Source organism: Phascolarctos cinereus, unplaced genomic scaffold (assembly GCF_003287225.1).
Source record: "Phascolarctos cinereus isolate Bilbo 61053 unplaced genomic scaffold, phaCin_HiC Scaffold_1;HRSCAF=81, whole genome shotgun sequence".
Classification (NCBI taxonomy): Eukaryota; Metazoa; Chordata; class Mammalia; order Diprotodontia; family Phascolarctidae; genus Phascolarctos; species Phascolarctos cinereus.
Window position 1 is genome coordinate 294,691,272 of NW_027555514.1, and position 20,119 is coordinate 294,711,390.

Consider the following 20,119-nt stretch of genomic DNA (forward strand, 5'->3'; position numbering starts at 1 on the left):
CTCCTCCCTCTCTTCTTCCTCCCCCTTCTCTTCCCCCTCTTCTTCCCCCTCCCCATTTTCTTCCTCCTCCTGTTCCTCCCTCCTCCCTCTCTCCCTCCTCTTTCTCCTCCCTCTCTTCTTCCTCCCCTTCTCCTCCCCTCTTCTTCCTCCTGCCCTTCTCTTCCCCTCTTTTTCCCCCTCCCCATTTTCTTCCTCCTCCTGTTCCTCCCTCCTCCCTCTCTCCCTCCTCTTTCTCCTCCCTCTCTTCTTCCTCCCCCTTCTCCTCCCCTCTTCTTCCTCCTGCCCTTCTCTTCCCCCTCTTCTTCCCCCTCCTCTTTCTTCTTCCTCTCTTACTCCTGCCCTCCCCTTCCCCCTCCCCATTCTCTTCCTCCTCCTCTTCCCCCTCCCCATTCTCTTCCTCCTCCTCTTCCTCCTCCCCATTCTCTCCCCTTCCTGTTCCTCTCCCATCCCCCACACAGATACTTCCTGTGCGTGTGCCCCACCCCCCCATTTGCCACCATTTTCCTGTTGTTTAGCCTCTGGCCTCCCTGCCCTCTAGGGGGGCCCAGACCAGGTGGGCTCTGGGGGCCTCCCCACTCACTCACCAGGTTGCAAACCTCTTCCAGCAAGTGTTTGCGTCTCCCAGCAAGCATCCGATGGACAGCAAGGGTGAGGAGTCCAAGATCAGCTACCCCAACATCTTCTTCATGATTGACAACTTTGAGGAGGTGAGTGGCCTGCTGGGGAGACTGAGGCAGGGCTCCTTGGCCCCGCTGTGAACATGACTCAAACTTGGCCTTCCTTGGTGCTGTGCATACAGCTGGCGCTCAGTAAATGCATAGGCTAGGAGGGACGGCTTGGGAGCCACATGGATAACAGAGCTGGTGTTGGCGGGAGAACTCTGGCTCTCTCTCCCCCTCTGCGAGCCTGGGTTTCCTCCTCGGTACAAAAAGGGGCTCCCTGCTGGCTCTGGGACCCATTTCCCTGTCACGGTCCTAGGCCTGTCAGACCTTAGGCAGGTCTCAGTGCCAGTGGGGGCGTATGCGTGGGCCCAGGCATGTCACAGTTTGGGTGGCCATCATGAGGGGCGAGTGTCCCCTCCTCAAGGCCCGGAACCTGAGACCCTGACAGCTGCAGGGCGACCTCCCCCCAGGCCCTGAGTGATGGGGCCCCAGTGGGGGCTGGGCTCTGCCCCCCACTGCCCCACTGCCCCCCAGGTCTTCTGTGACATGGCTGTGGGCGAAGGCGAGATGGTCTGTGTGGAGCTGGTGGCCAGTGACAAGGCCAACACCTTCCAGGGCGTCATCTTCCAAGGCTCCATCCGGTACGAGGCGCTCAAGAAAGTCTACGACAACCGGGTGAGACCTTCAAGCTGGACTGTGGCTCCCGGGTAACAGGGCAGGGACTGAGGCTAGGAGATGAGTGGCCAGACCCAGAAGGGCTGGACAGCCCGGCCAGAGAAGCTGCTCCCAGCTCTGACATCCCCTGTTCTCAGGCCCCTCCCAGCCCTGACATCCCCTGTTCTCAGGCCCCTCCCAGCCCTGACATCCCCTGTTCTCAGGCCCCCTCCTACCTCTGACCTTCCCTTTTACAGATAGGAGTTTTACTTGTATAATTTGTAGTGGAATTAAATGTCTTCTCTCAAGAGGTGGTTGGGCTCTTTAGGATGGCCTCGTCCATGCCTGGAGGTCTCTCTGATTGACAGCTGTTGTGTCCTACCTGGCAGGTGAGCGTGGCAGCTAAGATGGCCCAGCGGATGTCTTTTGGCTTCTACAAGTACAACAACATGGAGTTTGTGCGAATGAAGGGGCCACAGGGGAAAGGGCACGCCGAGATGGCGGTCAGCCGCGTTTCCACGGGTGACACATCCCCATATGGCACTGAGGAAGACTCCAGCCCAGCCTCACCCATGCATGAGAGAGTAAGGGTGCTGGGGGCACAGGTCAGGGAGTGCTTCCTGGAGGGGGTGGCCTTTAGGCTGGGCCTTGAAGGATGGGGACAGGGAAAGGTGATGGGCACGGTCGGCATCCAGGCTCTCTCTGGGTCGGGGTGGGGGGAGGGTCTGTCCTCTAGTGAATGTGAGCCTGGCCCCTGGGTGAGGGGCACTCAGGCTCTGGCCTGTCACTCACAGACATCCATCTAGTAAAGTATTTCATGTGGTCTGGGCTGTCTTTGTCCTCCATGATGGCCAGTGGGGCAGCAGCAGAGAGGTGAGGTTTTCTGTTGGGTTTGTGGTCCAGACTGCAAAGGCTTTGAGCTAGAGAACTCTGGGTGAGGAAGATCCCTCCACCAAGGCAGCTCCGCTTCTGTTTGGGACCTGAAGCAGTGACTCGTCCAGGGTCACACAGCCGGGAGGTGTCAGAGGGGGGACGCCAGCCTTGTGAGTGTTACACCGCGCTGCCTCTCAGTGTAGCCGTTTCTGTTAGACGTGCCAGTGTGTGCATGGGTGTGTGCACGCGCACAGGAAGAATGTGTGTGCAGCATATTTCTATACAACTATCCTCACCAGTCACACCCACGGGGGGCAGCCTGGGGGACTGCGGACCCTGGGGTTGGGTCTTGGCTCTGGCACCAGTGGCAGAGGCCAGACGCTCTCGAGCCCGCTCTTGACCCTGGAATCACAGAATGTCAGCTCCATTAAGAAGTTCTGAGGACATCTGGCCTGGCTGTCCCGTTTGACAGATGAGAAAACTGAGCCTCGGGGGAGGTTGGGGAGAGGATTAGGGAAGACTTTCACAGGGTCCTCCGGCTCATGGGTGGCAGAGCAGAGGCTCTGAGCGGTGCACGGTTCCTTCCTGACCTCCTGCGGCCAGGGGTGCACCTGGGAAGCCCCCCAAGGACAGGGGGTGTGATGCTGGCTGCTGTTTCCCCAGGTGACGTCCTTCAGCACTCCGCCAACGCCAGAGCGCAACAATCGGCCGTCCTTCTTCTCCCCTTCCCTCAAGCGCAAAGTGCCCCGGAATCGGATCGCGGAGATGAAGAAGTCCCACTCGGCCAACGACAGTGAGGAGTTCTTCCGGGATGACGACAGTGAGGGTAAGGCCCGGGAACCTATTGGCTGTGAAGGATGTGGGCGGAGGACTCTGGGCTCCCCGGCCTCTATGCCTGGCTCTATGCATTGTAGGCTGGTAGTCAGTGGCCCAGCTGGGAGCCCTGTGCCTTCTAGAGACCTTGGCTTCCTCACCTGTAAAACGAAGGTGTAGCAAGGAAGAGGGAGGGAGTGCTGCCTCTGGGGAGGAGTTCAGATCCTGCTTCTCATGCTTGCTACTTGTGGGTTTTTGGGCGAATCACTTAGCGGCCCCCGGGGTCTTGTTTGCTTATGGGAAATGAATTAAACTACCTTCCCAGCGCTGACATCCCCTGTCCTGAGGCCCCTCCCAGCCCCGACAGCCCCTGTGCTCAGCCCCCTCCCAGCCCTGACAGCCCACACTCTCTCTTCCTTTAGCAGATCTTCACAACGCCACCAATTTACGGTCGAGGTCTCTCTCTGGGACAGGGCGGTCGCTTGTTGGGTCATGGCTCAAACTAAACCGGGCCGATGGAAATTTTCTCCTCTATGCACACTTAACCTACGTCACGTTGCCCCTGCATCGGATTTTAACAGGTAGCCTCCTGGCTTTCCCTCTCTCCCTGCTGGGCTTCCAGGGCTCTGCATCAGCCCCTGAGAGGGGAACAGTCTGGCTGAAATGTGGGGTGTGGGTGTCTTGCCCACTCTATTTTTTTTGTGTGTGTGAGGCAATCAGGGTTAAGTGACACAGCTAGTTAGTGTCAAGTGTCTAAGGCTGGATTTGAACTTGGGTTGTACTGACTCCAAGGCCAGAGTGCTACGCACTGTGCCACCTAGCTGCCCCCTCTGGTCCACTCTTAAACCATGAGCTGGCATAGACCAGGGCCATGTTTTGTCTAGACCTTGCTTCTCCCCCAGCATGTGCTCTGCACACAGTTGGTGCTTAATAAGTAAGTCACATTGAGAGGGAATAGAGGGAAGGTTCTGCGGTTCTAGGCCTCCGTCTACCTGTGGCTTGCTGGCACACCCCCCCCTTCCCCGTTCAACCTGTTTTCTCCTCTGTGTAGTGGGGATAAATCTGTTTATCTGGGGCAGGACCTGGGGCTGGGTGCTTAGCCACCCTGGCTGTGAATCAGAATCTGGACAAAATCTGCACTCAAGCACTGGATGTACCCACATGCGCACGCGCATGCCAGGCTGATCCAAAGTGAGATGAGCACGGCAGAGTTTGCAGTGAATGGAGGAGCATTTATTATTCATTTACTGTGTACGAAGCACTGTGCGAAGAGGGTGCCTGTCCTCATAAAGCTTACACTCTTCCATGGGGAGACAAGCCCAGCAGTGAAACAGTGGCCAGGGGAGAGGCAATGAGGGGGCTGGACTGTGTGAGGCCCACGGGATCCACAGCCACAGAGAGGGCCTCGAGTCACACAGCCAGGACTTGTCTGAGTTGCCCTTGAAAGGAGGCCTCTTATACTTAGGAGAAGAGGCAGGGCCCAGGGGCCACTGCGGCTCTCCTTGGCTCAGAGGGAGTGTCTTGGGGACCCTGACCGACATCCCTGCAGATGGGACCCTGGACTGGCCCAGCCAGCCTTGAATTTTCTTGTGTTGCGCACAGTGGGGACCCACTGGAGGCTTTGGAGGGGAATTAAAGGAACTGAGCAATGATTCAGATAGAGGTGGGATCGGGGAGGGGAGAATAGAGGCAGACACGGGCTACGGCATTGTGCTTGGTAAAGGCGAGGTGCTGAGTACAGGGACAAGGGGGGACATAAAGCTTTGCGGTCCGTTAGCGTGGAGCTGGTTAGCCCCTAAAGTCAAGCTCCAAGAGAAAGGAGGGTTGGTCAGTTCTCGGCGAGGGGTGGGGGTGGCCGGCGAGTGCCAGGAATGTGGGCATGTAATTGGAGTCGAGAGAAAAATTGCCAAGACTTTGAGTTCTTCCCTTGAGAGGACAGGATTTTATGGGGGCCATTCCACTCACTCCATTGTTCTCCCTCTTCTCTCTTCCCCTGTGGCTTCCTTTCTCTCTCTCTCCTCTTTTTCTCCTCTTTCTTCCCCTTCCATCGCTTCATAATTTTGTTCTTCTTTGGGTTTCTCTTCTCCTCCTTCCCCTTTCTCCATTCTTTCTTTTCTTCTCACACTCACATCTCTTGCTTCTCCCCTGGTCTCTTCCTTTCTTCCTCCTCCTTCCTTTTCTCCCTTTTGCTTCTCTTCTATTTCCTTTTTCTAATCACCCCCCTCTTCTCCCTTTCCTGCTCATCTTTCTTTTCCTCCTTTCTCTTATCTCACCTGTTTCTTCCTATTTTTCCATTCACTTCTTTTCTCATTTCCCTTTTCCTCTTCCTTCCTCTCCTTCATTCCACTTCATTTCCCCTCTTCCTATTTTCATTACTTCCTGCTCCTTTACTTTATCTTTCCTTATTTACTTCCTTTCTTTTATAACTTCTCTCTTTCTCTCTCCCATTCCCTCTTCCTCTCCTTTCTTTCCCCTTCTGTCTTCCTCTTTTTCCTCTCCCCTTTTCTCTCTTCCTCTTTCCCCTTCTCTGTCCCTCTCTTTCTTCTCTCCCCTTCTCTCTTGCTCTCTCCCTTTCTCTTCCTCTCCTTCCTCTCTCCCCCTCTCTCTTCTCTCCCCTTTTCCTTCCCTTCCTCCCTCCTCCCTCCTCCCTGCTTCACCCCTGCAGACATCCTAGAGGTTCGGCAGAAACCCATCCTGATGACGTAGCGGTGAGCCCCGGAGAGCCAGCATCGCCCCGGGTGCTGCCACCAAGTGCAAGTGCCTGTCTGCCGTGGTTCTTTGTGACACCCGCCGCTGCTGCCACCGCCACCGCCCGGAGTCCAGAGCCCAGCATCTGCTCCCCCCACCCCTGCCCCCGGCCAGGTTTGCCCAAGGGAAGCCTGTCCAAGAACACCAGCCGCCCTGACTGAAGTGCCTCTTCCTCCTCCCACGCCACCTGGCCCCCACGTGCACGTGCCGCAGATGCCCTGATGAGGACGTGGGTCTAGAAGAGGCCAGGAGAGCGAACCAAGACGCACTATCCTCATTCTTTCACATGGTTGTTAACAGTCAATTTTCCAACAGAAGAGAACAAGCCAAGTGTCCACAGCCTTGTTGGGGACCGTCTGAACCGCCCCCCGAGGGGAGGGTCTCCCAGTGATGTCCCATGACTGCCCCTCTTCTGTGGCTAGGGGCAGGGGCTGAGGGAGGAGTGGACCCAGGACTCTTCTGCAGCCCCTGGCCTTACTCAGGCTGGGGTCTGGCCAGGCTGAGGGCAGTCCCTTTAAGTGCCCTGTGGGAAGGGGGTCTCCCGGACTGGCAGCCCCCTTCTGCTTCCAGCCAAAGAATACCCACCACCCACTGGAGAGGCGGAGTGTGAGGCTGGATGCCTGGTGGGGCTCTCCAGCCCGTGGCCGGCAGGGACCCCTGATGGCGGCCGGTCAGATGTGGCGATGTCATCTGGAATCTTGGGGGCCGGGGCTAGGGGAGTCCTCTTTTTCCTCTGACTGTTGGTCCCATTTTTCAGTCCGATGCACTGAGGCATGACGGGAGTTGCTGAAGATGGCGGGGGGTTGGGGGAGGACAGCCCAATGGAGGAAGGAACCTTTGGATGGAAGTGTGAATTTTTTGATTTCCATTTTTTCCTCTCCCTTGGTGGACTAGTGGCTCCACAGTGTGAGGCTTGAATTTCATCCATGACCCAGCACGAGGGGGATTCCCATTGTCCCACTGACAAGGGGGCCTGTTCTGTTGTCCTGGGGAGGACAGACGCTCTCCAGGTCCATCTGGAATAAACCTCCTACCGGTGACCTAGTCCATTGTGGCCGGTTTGGGAGCCAGCCTGGGGCAGGGAGGGCTCTTGGTGACATGTGGTCAGTGGTTCCAGGAGGAAACATTTCCCAAGCTTGGCCTTAGTGCAGGGGTGAGAACACCACAGGCAAGTGATTTCCTTTCTCGGTGCCTCAGTTTACCCATCTGTAAAATGGGGCCAATCACCTACCTCACAGGGTGTCAAGAGAGTGAAAAGGACAACAGACAGGTCCCTCACAGGGACAGTGTTCACACTATTGGGGGAGGGGGTCACAGGGACATCTGTCCTGCCCCAGGTAATGCCATCCAAAGCTGGAAGTCCCACCATCGTTTTGAGCCAAGTGCCAAAAGGTAGTGTGTTTCTTCTCCCTCTGGGGGCTTCCCAGGAGTGGGAGCTCCCACTGCCTCTCCAGAGAAACAAGTCTAGGTGTCTCCGATGCTGGCATGGGAAGGGTGCAGCCAGCCCCTGGGAAGGGCTTGGCTCTGTACCTGTGGAGGAAGTACACCTGCCTGATCCCCTGTGCTCATGTGCATGACAGACAGACAGACAGACAGACACCCACCCACCAGCATTTTAGAGCAGTGCTAACATTAGCAGGAAGAAAATTGGATTGGGACCTGGGTTCGACTCTCAGCTCTAGCACTCATTCCCTCACCTTTAAAATGAGAGGCTTAGCCTAGACAGCCCAGCTCTAGGCTGGCATGGGTCGCCCTCTCCTCAGCACCTGCAGCCTTAATCCTTGCAGAAGACACTGACCTTGGACTAAGGCTCGCGCAGGAACCTCGGGGCCCTAAGCCCACAGACTCCCCGGGAGATGGCCGGCTGCTTGCTGCTCGTTAGCGCTATCTGGGGCACACGCACAGTTTTCCCTTTAGATCAGGAGCTCCTACCCAGGGTCCACGGACCCTGTATTTTTTGAGGAGGTATCTGTGAACTTGGGGAAAAATGCCATCTCTTATCATCGCTAACCTGAGTTATAGCATTTCCTTCTGAGGAGCCGGGCCACAGGCTTCAGCCTGACCATCACAGGGACCAAGAGGCTGTGTCTTAGAGGAAAGCAGCATGTGTATGAGGGGGCGGCCTGGAGAGACTCGAACAGCCGCCCTGACAACCTGGACTGGGGCTGACTGCCGGATTCAGAATGGAAGGAACCTTCAAGACCATCATTTTACAGCTGAGGAAACTGAGGCCCAGAGAGCGGAAGGGCCGGCACCTTGTGCCACTCCACGTCTTTTCTCTCCCCTGTGTCTAAGTGGGGCCCAGTGGCTCCTGCTTCCCCCTTTCCCCAAGATCATGATGCCAAAGCTGGGTTAGCCTTGCCTCGAGGACAGATGGTGGGCAGTAGGGATAGCTAAGGACAGAAAGAAGGAGGGACCCAAGATCTGCAGCCAGCATCCCTCCAGCTTCCTGCCCAGCAGAATGATGGCTGTGACTGGGGGCCTTCAAGAAGGTGTGATGACAGCCTGCCCTGCCCCCTGGCCTGGGCTGCACAGACAGCCTGGGGCAGTGAGAAAGGAGAAGGTTGGCCTGCGCAGAACCCTTGTTTTTAGACAACGAACGCTTGCAGTGTGCCTGTCATTGTCATGCCAGCTTCTGGGAAGGGCTTCTCCACCGCACGTTCTGGGAGTAATCTTCCCTTTACGTTTGCCACGCTCTGATGTTTTCTCCTATATTTGCCAAACGACCTAGAACCTAGAACTGAGGGCCCCTCTTTCCTTCGGAAGAGTCATCCTCCCGGCTTTGCCTTCACACCCTGCAGCCTGGACCCTCTCTATGGACCCTCTGTTAATGGAGGATATGTGGGCAGGTGCATGGGCTTCCCAGATGAGGTCTCCCAGGGCAGAGGCCTCCTCCTCCAAAACATGCGCTGCCGGGCAGTTTACAGTTTCCTGTGCCCCTGAGGCAGGAGGGATTTTTATTTCCTGTCCCCAGACCCCAGTCCCCCAGGAGCTTGGGAAGCAGCCAGGCGCCCACTCCCCAGGGTGCTCTCTTTTGGCAGGGGGGGCGGGGGATGGGAAGGTGTTAATACTCTGTGTGTGCTTCCTGATTCCAGGTCCAGTAGTCACACCTGTAAACACCTGTTCAAAGGAGTTTCCTCCCACCATTTCAAGGCTTCCCGGCTCTTTGGAAAAACATGTTTTGGCGTCGACATTGTTAATTACACTGAAGGTGACACAGGTGTGCCAGTGTCTGTGTTTTTTCTTTTTTAACATTCTTGGCACACAGGGCGCACCCCCCATCACCTCCTTCCATGACTACACTTGATGAAAGGTTGTCATTGTGAAATAAGGCCAAAGCTCTGCCTCGGGGCTCCTCCCCCAGAGGCACCAGCCTGCGGACACCTAATGAGGGCCGGGGTATTTGTGTCAGCCCGTGGTCCTGTGGAAAGGACTCCAGTGACAAGCAGGTGGCAGTCCCTTCCTAGGTCTGGGCTTGGGAGCCAGCTGCAGTGTGGGGCTGGAGTGAAGGTCCCCCCACCAGCAGCTGATTTGCCAGTGCGGCTTATCTGGGGCCAGAGCACCACATTGCTTCTGACTTTACTCTTGGTGTAGTTTTCAAACTAAATGTTCCTGCCCTAGCTGCTTTGCCATTAAATGACACGTTTTCTCATCCAGCAGTGTGAGGCCTAATGGGTAAATTGGCATTTTCCCAATTTGTGTGTCCTGGACGCCACCATCACGTTTTTAACTTCATAAAAAGCTTGGGATTACAAGGGAAAACCCAGCATACTTAAAGGTAGCTAGCTCATGGCTCCTGCCTTAGGAATGGGTGGCAGACACCTAGAAATCCTACTCCCTCCCAAGGAAAGCTATGGCTGCTGGATCCCTTGAGTTTAGGGGTTCTGGGGTCAGGGTTGGAATCTGCCTGAGGACATGACATCGGTATGGTGAACCCCTGAAAGGAGTCGCCATCTGAGGAGGCTGAATGGGCCTCAAGCCATGGAGACACGGCATCAGGAGCATGTGGGGCCACTGTCCTGCCAGCCAGGAAAGAAGTTGTCAGCAGCCATCATCTAGAGCTCTGCCTAGCCTGGCAGAGGTCACCAGGGAGAAGGACTTTCAGGTGGGGTGGGGGAAGGGACCCTGGCCTTGGTCACCACTGGCTCCAGGCCCTGGGCCCAGGCAAGCTGGTCACCTGGCAAAGAGCCACAGCTGTTGGGCAGGGGGCTCCCAGCCCTTTCCTGTTACTGTGAGCGAGAGAGGGTCTAAACAGGGCAGTGGAGGTGTCCAGGGGCTGAAGCCCACTAGTGGTGGGTGGCCTTCTGAACTGTCGGGAATGACTGCTGCCTTGCTAAGGTCTGAACACTGAGGTGCCAGCTCGAGGTGGACACCCAGGGAGCACAAAGGAACCTTCTCCGGGGGCGGCCATCATCCCGTCTGCCCATACAAGCCTTGCCTGGCTGAGGAAGGCGGGATGGAAGGCCTGATTTTCCCTCACTCAACGCCATGGTGTTTTCAGCCCATCCCAAGGATGATCTAAACATTTCTAGTCCCAGGGCTTTATGCCTGCGTCTCCCCCAGATCGGTCAGGAGGTGGAGGGGCCAACCCAGGACGGACAGAGCTAAAGCTGCCTGCCTCAGCTCGCCAGCTTTGCATGGATAAAGGCAGCTTGGCTACTGCACTGACCGTGCCTCGGCACCTCTCTGGTGCTACTTTCCTTTCTCGGTCGGTCATCATGGAAGCCGTCACGCCACGACGCTGAGGACAGAAGTAGCAACAGCAGAGGTGCCAAACGGCTTGGTTTTGTTCACTTCCGTTTATTCACATTTTGTGGATTTGTTACATGTCCCAGTGGGACCTGACAGTGGACAGGCCGAGGGTTTTGGTCTTAGAAAAGGATTTACCATTTGTTGTGTTTGGTGGATAGCGGGCCTGAGGCATCGAATGCAGACTGGCATCCCAAGGGATTGGCCACCCGCCTGCCTCATCAGCTCAAGGCGTGCACTCCACCCCGCCCCCCCCCAAGGTGGCCTGTCCACTCAGCTCCCCTGCAGTCCTTCACCTCCAGGGGCTTGGTGGGGGATGCAGAGCCCCTCCATGCCGCTCCCCGAGGGGTAGATTTTTGGCATGCAGCCTAGACAACAGAAGGCAGGCCCTGAGTAACACCAAGTAAAATGCTCACAAATCAGACTGAGGACACATGTACACGTCGGCTTGTCGCTCCTCGATGCCAAAAATGACTAACGTCTGGAGATTAAAACGCCTTCTGTGCAAGGGAATGCGCCTGGGGGAGGGTTCAGCTCCCCACAGGCAGACACTGGGCGGGGAGGGCTGGACATTCAGTGGCTAACTTTCAAACTCAAAATCTACGCAAAATGTAGTTCTTATCCATTGGTTTGAAAGGTCTCTAGTTTGCTCTGGGCAAGGAACTAGCCCCGTGGTTCAACACAGCTGAAGTCAATCATCCACCGGGGGTCCAGAAACCTGACCCCAGGCTGACCAGCATGCCCGCTGCCCCATGTCCCAGCCACGGGCATGTCACCCACCAGGCACTTCCCTATTATTTTCTCACAGAAACAGCGATGGCTGAACCACCAGCAAAGTGAGTTCTCACCACACACACTTTTAACTCTAAAAAAAAAAAAAGACACCCCCCCCCACACACACCCTTCTGAGCACCTGGGCAGAGGTCACGGAAGAAGCAGGTGGGGTCCTCCCTGGGAACCACACCCACCCACGGCACTTTCCTGGGCCTAGATGCTGGCACCCCACACCATGGCAAACAATGCAGGGCCAGGAACATGCCGAGATCATCCCTACACGAGCCTGACCCTCCCCCTTCAGCATTCAGAAGAGGCCCCTGGACCAGCCCGTCAGCTGGTGTCACTTATGTGAGCCACAGGATAACGCTGTTTTAACCACAGGAGTCCCTGGCACTAACCCCGAGCTCATCTTTTAAAAACCCACCACCAGGTCCCCAGGGATCTGGATGTGAGTGACGCCAGGGCCCGCAGGGCAGCCCCACGAGAGCAAAGCAAACTGGTCCCCACAGAACAGCCGCGTGTCCGCTTCCTCTTCCTGTCAACCTTGGGCTCCTCACTTCTGAACTGTGCCCATCTCCAGGGCAGCACAGTCGGGGCTCGGCATTCTCTCTGGAACAAGAGCCCCCCATGCCAAAAAGGCGATTCCTGAGCCTGGCATCCAGGAGGGCGTCATCCTGTCTCTCCCTGCGCGGGGGTGCTCTTTCCACACACTCTCCTGACGCCGTCCCGCATTCAGTTAAAGCTTTTTATTGGCCATAGTAATTTTCCCCACAAAACCTTTCAGAAAACCTCCAAGTTCTCAGAATGTCAAAGTAGAAAGTTAAGAATAAAAGGAATAAGTTTAAGGGAAAAAAGCAACTTGGCAAAGGTGTGCCTCTGCCACTTTCACGCCTCCTTTTTCTCCAGTAAGATTTTGTGCAGCTCATCAGCGTCCTCGGTGGTCTTGACGCGGATGAGCATTGTCACGGGGATGGTGGCATTCTTCTCGCTGATGGGTGGGTTGGGGATGCAGACGATGAGCACGTTGTTCTTGCCAGTGCGGGAGCAGGGCATGTTGGGCGGAACCAGGACGTTCAGGAGGATGTTACCTGCGCAGGAACGGAGAAAGGGAGATGCCCTGTGAGGCGCCTGCCCACGTACAGGGACCGCAGCGCTCCTGCCCCCTTCTCTGTGGCCCCGGCTCCTCACTCCCCACCAGCGGCCTGGGGACGGCGAGGGTCTCCACCTTCTTGCCCTCCTGTCCAGAAGCCGAGGCCCAGAGTGTGGCAGGCGATCCCCTCTCCCGAGTCAGTCCTAAGGCCTGCCTGCTATCCACAACCAAGGAGGAACCCTGGACCCCAAGATCCACATAACAAACTTGTTTTGTTTGAGGGCAAAAATCGGTTCTGACTTTGAAATGAACTTTTGAAACTCAATCTATTCCTCAGCTGGGTCAAGAATTAATGAAGCAAATAAGATGTGGGCCTTTGCCTCTTCCCCTAGGAGACCACCCACTTAGCCTGGTCGGCAAGTGCAGAGGGCTGGAAGGAAAACTAGCCCGCTAACCAGGCACTGACTTGGAGGTGACAGGCAAGGACAGAGGGCCTCTGGGGCGAGGTGAGGGAACAAGGGAGTTGTCTTGGTGCAAGGGGTAGTCAGCAGATACGTTTCCCACTTAGGGCCAGCAGCCTGGCAGACAGTGTCCTAGAAGGGCCCCGAGAGCCAGCTACCTATGATGGGATGTCAAGAAGCATGATGGTGGCTTTGAGGCCTGCCTCCATCACCTCCGCCCCCTCCCCCCTCATCTGAAGGCCTGGGCTTACTTAACAAAAGCCTTTCCCATTCTATCCAACTGATATGCTGGGGGACCGCGTGGGCCGACCAAAGGATGACAGTGCAACTCAGCAGTGCAGGCCGTTGGCCACCATCACCCTCCTCACATACAGTCAGGCCCTAGGAAGATGTGCCCAGTCACTCACCTAAATTGGTGTCGGCTCGAACCAGAAGCTGGGTCTTCTGATTAGCGGCGGGTTTCAAGTGCAGCGTGCCCACACCCTTCTCTTTGAACTCATTATCTTTTTTGTAAAAGAGTTTGCACCTGGGGAGAGTCAATAAAAAGGGTGCTCTATTAGCATCCTGAAGGGCCCTCCAGGCCTAAGTGGAGGGTGGTCCCTGGGAGCTGAAAGGCAGAAAAAAGGGGAGCCTCAAGGATGACAGGATGAAGCGTGTGAGGCCAGCATGGTGACCTTCTTTCTCCTGGGCTGGCTCAGCAGCCCCCAGCCCCACGCTGGCCCTGGGTCTCACTCCCACTCTCATCTGCCCACTCTAGGGCACCTACACTGCTTACACTAACCCTGTAGGTACACCTCCGGGCAGCCACAGTGGACTTGGATGCCCACACACTCAGCCTTTTTGCCCGTCTCTTACATCACTTGGTGTTGCCAAGCAACCTCAGGAGCCCCTAGACCTCTTGTGACTTGGGACGACGGCCTTCGAGGGGCCACCAAGAAGCCTCCTGCCAATTCCGTCTCCAGTTCTGCGCCCGGCCCTGGTCTGGTTCTAATGCCAGAGACATCACTGGCATTGAGGCTCCAGGACACCAAGGGCCCATGGGCGAGGCCATGGCGGCTTTCGTGTCAGAAGCTGGCAGTGTCACCATGGTTTTCCACTCAGCCCAGGCCCCGCTTCTGCTGTCTTGGACTGGCGAGCTTCACAAGCCCCTCGCAATGGCCCAGCCTGGTGAGTCAGCAGCCTGGCCCTTCACCTCAAGGGCCACCTTTATGCTCGCATGACTCTGGGGATGTGTGTAGGTACCAACAGAAGTGATGCCAAGAATGGCTAAGTCTTGGGCAAAGAACTGAGGACGTGGTAGCAAAGGTGCGCATCTTGACAGCAGGGTAGACTGGGCGAGGAGCGCACTGACCAGGCCCGCAGCTTCGCACATACTCCAACGGGCTCAGATTCTGCCTCAGAGAGAGCCGCAATAGGAGAGAAGGGCAGCAGAGATGCATTACGGGAGAGAGAAAATTCAGCAGAGGCCAGGGATGAGGCCTGCGACTCTTGGCTCTCGGCTGCAGCTCAAGTGGGAAAACTGACCTCTTTGGTGGGATGAGGGCCATGGCTGGAACAGGACATAAAGCAAGGAAAAATTCACAGGAGAGCATGTTTGAGAGGAGGTCAGTGGAGACAAGAAACAGGAAAGGAGACTAGAGACCACCTGGACAGAAAGGAAGGAACGAGGATTTCTGGCAAAACACCAAGTCTGTCCTGAGGTATGCTGTGCGGGAGAGATGGGGCTTCCCTTGCACTCACACCCCTCAGGTGGCTGCTTGGAGGCCCGCTAAAGGGCACATCTGTGAGAGCAGGGGATGGAAGGGGCAGGATGCCAATGATGCCGCCCAAGCACAAATGGTGAGCTCTGGCAAGGACTGGGCTGTGGGGTCAGGACGCTGAGGGACAAGGTGTGGTGGAGGCACCCTGGGCCTGGAGGGGCACGGAGGTCTTGGGGCAAAGGTCACAACATGGTGCACTGAGCTGGCCAGGACAGGGGAGCTCCAAGGAACCCGGCGGGGTGGACAGGAGAGGACAGCAGACAGGCCGGGCCTCCAGCAAAGGAAGGAGAGGCCCATTGTGTCTGCCGGTGAGCAAGACTGAGCAAAGAGCCCCAAAGACCAGCCCGGGCCAGGGGCAGGAGAGCCTTGGGGAAGGCGATGCTGCTGCTGGGCAGCCGAAAGGACGACCCAGACACTCGTGGGTTCTTGCAGACTGCCTTTTCTTTCCTGAGCCCTCGTGTACATGACGCCTCTGCATGGGACCCAGTTCTGTCTGTGAATATTCTAGCCTCCTTTGGGCCACTTGCTGCCAGGGCTCAGAGACCAATGAACATGCCTGGGCCTGAAACGAGGGAGCGGATCCCTAGAGGTCTAAAGCTCTAGCTAGAGGATTCTGCAAGGGGAAGGGGGGCCAAGCAGGCCGAGGAGGAGTGTGCATTCGCACTCAAGTCTTTGGCTCCAGATCTGGCACTACGCTATCCACAAAGACGCAGCCAAACAGTTTCAGCCCTTGCAGCAAGGGCGGCAGTGGGGAATATCTCGGCTGGGCCCAGCTGCCGGCCCCCTTCCCAGTGGCCCCGCTGGGCCACAGCTTTTCCCCTCCCCCCATGCTGCTGGGGCATGGAAGGATTCACCATTTGCTGAACTCAACACAAGGACATGGTCATTTCCAGAAGAGAAAACCCACCCAGCAGAGGCCACACTTACTTCTTGGAATAGAAGGCATCCTCTTCTTTGACCTCGGTGACGATGGCCTTGGGCGGCTCCTCGCTCTCATCCTCTTCAGCACCTTGGACAGACCCACAGTCAGGCCCAGGGTACGGCCCCCTTCCTCACTCTGCTACATGCCTCTAACCTCTAACTCATCACAGGGGGGGGGGGGGAGGACGGGACTCCAAGGGGACATGTGGCCATTTAACGGCTTCCCGACAGCCCTGTCTCATGCCTCCCCCCACCTACCACCATCATGTGACCCTGAGATCCCCCTAGCATGGTGGGGTGCCCGTCACCAACTCATCACCTTTGCTCTCAGCAGCAGATGCATCCGGCTGGCTCTCTGGCATCTTGGAGAAGGAAGAGCCAGAACTTGCCTGGGCCACATCTTTGCCAAATATGCCCGCACTTCCAGGAGAGAAGGAGAAGTTTGCCGTGGGGCCAGTGCCCAAGGGGCCCAGAAACGAGCTGTTGACTTTCTGGCCAAAGTGGAAGGAGGCGACGGAGGCCACTCCCACGGCCGGGGCCACCTTTTTCTCCGCAGGCGCTTCTGCCCGTGCATTGGCTTTGTCTGCGTCAAACACGAAGGGGGCGTCTCGGGGCTGCTGTCGGCCGGCCTCCCTCTCCACACCACTGTCGCTGCTGCCGCCGCTGCCAGCCAGCTGCTCGATGCTCAGGAGGTACCTCTCGTAGTCCTTGAAGATGGGCGTCAGGTCGCAGAGCGGGTTGCTGTCCACGTGCTTTGCGATCCAGTCACGCACGGAGCAGTTTAAGGCAGCGAGCTGTCTGTGGTAGGCACTGGGGCTGTGGCCGGAGGAGGAAGGCTGCTGGCTGTCTCCGTTAGTCTTGGTGCTGGCAGCTTTCTTGTCCGTGCCCGCGGGACGCATTGGGCCGTTGGCTGTGACGCGGCCTGTCCAGCAAGGAGACCTCTTTGGAACGGGGGATGCTCGTGCCGGCCAGCAGCCACCTCCCCGCGCCCCCTGCCCGCCCTCCAGCTCACAAACAGGCCCCACACCACAATCCTCCAAGGCTGCACCCCATTCACATTCCTGTCCCATCAACCCCCCGAGCATCTGGGGGAGCCTCTAAATGTCGGAGCTGCTTCGGACAAAAGGGGCACGAGACCAAGCAGTCACCAAGTATGCTTCCCCGGCCCTGAAGGACTCGAGGACCCCTCCCCCATGCTCTGCTGCCCTCACCATGCGTCCGTCTGCCTGGAAGTGACCAGGCATCAGGCACAGATGTGGCTCCGGCTCAGGCAGAGCCTCGCTCCCATGGGGAAGCCCCCTTCACACACACCGGGCAAACTCACCAAAGGTCACCTTCTTCTCTGCTGCAGCCTTGGTGGGCGTAGAGGTGGGCACAGAGGACATGCTACCGCCGTTGGACAGGCCTTCCAGAGGCCTGATGCTGGTGCCATTGCCAAAGAGCCCCCCTCCTCCAGGAGGCACAACAAAGCCCTTGAAGCCTTTAAAAGCCCCTCCGCTTTCAGACTGCAAAGCAAAGCAGGAGAGCGCCAAGTCAGACGGGGGGCACGCATGGTGCAGGCGCCCCAGGACAGGAGACAACAGATGAGGGCCAGTTCCCCATGAGCTTCCCGGGACCTCTTCGCTCTGGCTTCTGTCAGGTACAGCCGCCTCCAGGAAGGCACCAGCCCTACCTTAGACTCTTATGTGTCTGTGCATCAGGACAAACTGGGGTCTCCTGAATGTAAGGCTAGGTATCCCTCCCCCAAATGGCTTCTGCCACCAAACTGAGGCAGGGCCGGCACAACGGGTGGAGCAGAGGACTGAGGCAGAAAGGTCCGAGTTTGAATCCTGCCCATGACACTAAGGCTGGCTCAGGCACCTCTGTGAACCTTGCTGCTCCTGGCAGCGCCCCCATCTCATGGGGCAGAAACTAGATAACGTGTCGAGCGTGCCTTGGACACATCAGACCTCTGGCCAACGTTAACCGGCTCTCCGGAGGGCTTGGCATAAGGCCGAGACGGGAACAGGGAAGGTCACTTGTCACGCTGCACTCGGCTCTCCAGGCAAAAACACAACCCAACTAGGTTCCCGAGCCTAGCTGCTCTCCCGTGTCCCGTGAGCTCTCTGATCATCAGCTGAACCTTGATCTCACCGTTCAGGAGTGGGGACGGCCCAGAGAGCTCCCCAAGGACTCTGGGAGCTGCAAGGCACCTCCCGGCCAAGGCGGTAGCAATGACCCCCACCCCCAAGGCCAGCCGGGCTGGGGGTGGTGGGCCCTGCCTCTATGCTCCTCACTAACGCGGGGATAAAAAAGGCCAGGACAAGGAGCATCCTCTACCAGGAGCTGGCTTCTGGCTCAAAGCTACCACGTAACTCCGGGGGTACAGGGTGGAGGTGGGGCGGTCAGCAAAGACTCACTGACTCACTTCCAAGGTGGCGCTGCGGCGCTTGGCCTTCTTGATGGCTCTGTTCTTCAGGACTTCCTTGCTCGCCACTGAGAACGTCCCCACCTGCAAGGGACAGGAGCGGACCAGTGTCAGCCTGCGGTTCTACAGCTCCTAGAACACTGCCGCCTCCGACACCCAGGCCCGAAGCAGCGCCGGCGCCGGCAGGGGAACGTGCCCAGTGGAAACAAAGGCAGAGACCCTGGCATCCCCCGGCCCCCACTCCTGCCGCACCTCCTCCACCTCGTCCTCTTGGTCCCAGTTCCGGTCCGTCAGCTCCTTCTCCGCGTTTCTTTTGGCCATTTTCTTGTACCTGAGTCAGAGCCCAAAGTCAGGAGCGAAGCCCAGACCGGGACCGCAACGGCCCTGCCTCAGTCTCCTTAACTGTCAGAGGGAGTCCCCCCGCGGCCCCTTCCCCAGGCTGGGGGGGGCCCTGGAATGTGTCAAGAACCCCGGGTCTGAAGAGCCCCCAGATTCACCCGGAACACTCCCACCCCATTGCCCTTCCCCCCTTCCCCCAGAGGTCCACTCAGACCCCGCCCTCTCTCGGTCACTCGGGAACCCTCTGACCCCATGTTCATCCCCCCTCCTTCCTCTCCTCCCCCTCCCCCGAGGTCCGCTCAGACCTTGCGCTCTCGGTCCTCTTGCTCTCTCCCGGGTCTCTCGGCAGCAGGAGACACCGGACTGACCCAGGGCCTCTCGCCCCCTCCCCCCCAGGGCCCGCCATGGCGGCCTTCAAGGCGCGAGGGGAGCTGCGACCCGTCCATCTCGCCCTCGTGAGCCCGCGCCCCCCTCCGCCCCTGCGCCTTTGCCCCGGCCGGGCCCCCGCCTCCGCCTCGCCCTCGCCCTCACCCGCCGGGCGGCTCCTCGTCGCTCCCCGGGCCTGGCTGCGCAGCATCGCCCCGGGCGCCTCCGCCTCCGCCTCAGCCCGAGGAGGCCGCAACCCTAAGTGCCCGTGTCCGCATCGCGTGCGCGCCCCCGACACGGGGGGGAGGGGTGGTCACCAAGCGCGGGAGGGGGTAACGGGAGGAGGCGTGAGCGACCGGAGCGGACCCGGAAAGGTGCGCGTCCCACAGCCGCGGCGTCGGCTTTCCGGGCGCGCAGGCGCCGCGCCCCGCCGCACGACGCTGCGCAGGCGCGCCAACGGTCGCCAACGGCCGCCCCGCGCGCCACGAGGCCTCCTTCTCCACCAGAGCAGGCGCCGGAGGGGCCATTGGGCGGAAGGGCGGGAAGGCGTGCGCGCCGTGCGTGCGTGTGTTAGCGTGGACTCACGTGATCTCGCTGCCCGGAACTTCGGGGCGGAACCGGATGGCAGGGAGGAAGACGGAGCCGGCAGTCCCCTAGATATGTAGCCAATCACGGAGCATAGCCGAAAGTGGGGGCGGAGCCGGGCCCTGCTCGCCGCGGGGTTCCGGTCTCGCCCGCTTTGCTGTTAAGGGTCAGCCTAGAGGCGGAGAGCTAGGAGTGAAGGGAAAGCCGAGACCCTCCGACTTGGGCAGCTCCTGCCTTCGGGGCTTTTTTCCGCGCGTTCTCGGGCCCGTTTCATAGGCAGTAAACTGAGGCACCGAAGGGATTAAAAACGCCAAGGACGGGTAGTGACCGGCCGGCCGATTGTTTCCGATGATGATCCTGCCCGTGTTGTACAGTCTTTTAAGTCGTGCCCGACTCTTTTGTGATCCTGTTTGGGGTTTTCTTGGCAAAGATACCGGAGTGATTTGCCATTGCCGTCTCCAGGGACCCTGAATGAGGCAAACTGGGCAGAGGGCAGGGCGGAAGAAATGAGCCGGGAGGCTTCTCCCCCCACGCCCTGTGGACGGTCGCTCATGTAGAGCAGGGGCCCCCAGCACTCGCTCTGGTGCATTTCACTTCCTTACTCTCTTCAGTGCACTCTAATCTGTTGTGGGCTGCCCTGGCCCAGCTATGCGGAGGGACTCTGAGATGTCCCAGTCTGGCCACTTTTACAGCCTTCATCCAGTGCTGTGAGTCACAGGCAGGAGCAGAGCCTCTTACTACCTCTGATGGGATTCGCTCATTTAAGAAAAAAACATTATAGATAATAACGCTGTACTCTGATTGTTTTACTTCATTTACCATCAGTCCACATCCAAGGCCTAGTTCTCTGAGCTGAGTCCCTGCCCCAAGAAGATTTCAGGTAACATTTACAGAATCCTGAACAATAATGATGA

The 20,119-nt window shown here is 58.0% G+C and overlaps 2 protein-coding genes across 7 annotated transcripts in view; one reads left to right on the forward strand and one right to left on the reverse strand.

The window, feature by feature from the left end:
• The window catches only part of KIAA0930 (KIAA0930 ortholog), a 34,641-nt gene extending 25,235 nt beyond the window's left edge, over window positions 1-9,406 (forward strand). For 2 of the 5 annotated variants that reach the window (XM_020977475.2, XM_020977477.2), the window contains exons 5-10: window positions 606-707; window positions 1,197-1,337; window positions 1,706-1,900; window positions 2,853-3,015; window positions 3,425-3,583; window positions 5,668-9,406. In XM_020977475.2, coding sequence (XP_020833134.1) covers window positions 606-707; window positions 1,197-1,337; window positions 1,706-1,900; window positions 2,853-3,015; window positions 3,425-3,583; window positions 5,668-5,708 — 801 coding nt within the window. In that variant the 3' untranslated portion in view covers window positions 5,709-9,406. The remainder of the gene's footprint in view (window positions 1-605; window positions 708-1,196; window positions 1,338-1,705; window positions 1,901-2,852; window positions 3,016-3,424; window positions 3,584-5,667) is intronic. The other 3 variants (XR_013483818.1, XM_020977479.2, XM_020977478.2) reach the window with 3 other exon arrangements.
• Window positions 9,407-12,007: 2,601 nt separating this feature from the next.
• On the reverse strand, window positions 12,008-19,128 carry NUP50 (nucleoporin 50). 2 transcript variants are annotated; one of them, XM_020977474.2, is made up of 8 exons: window positions 18,786-19,128; window positions 18,168-18,246; window positions 17,916-17,999; window positions 16,833-17,013; window positions 15,828-16,430; window positions 15,515-15,596; window positions 13,235-13,353; window positions 12,008-12,364 (listed from the first exon to the last, which is right to left on the reverse strand). In XM_020977474.2, the coding sequence occupies exons 2-8, from the start codon at window positions 18,234-18,236 to the stop codon at window positions 12,162-12,164; spliced, it is 1,341 nt and encodes a 446-aa protein (XP_020833133.1). In that variant the 5' UTR covers window positions 18,237-18,246; window positions 18,786-19,128; the 3' UTR covers window positions 12,008-12,161. The 2 variants fall into 2 exon arrangements, with proteins under 2 accessions (XP_020833133.1, XP_020833132.1); XM_020977473.2 differs by lacking the exon at window positions 18,786-19,128 and adding an exon at window positions 18,560-18,641.
• Between the last annotated feature and the right edge of the window lie 991 nt (window positions 19,129-20,119).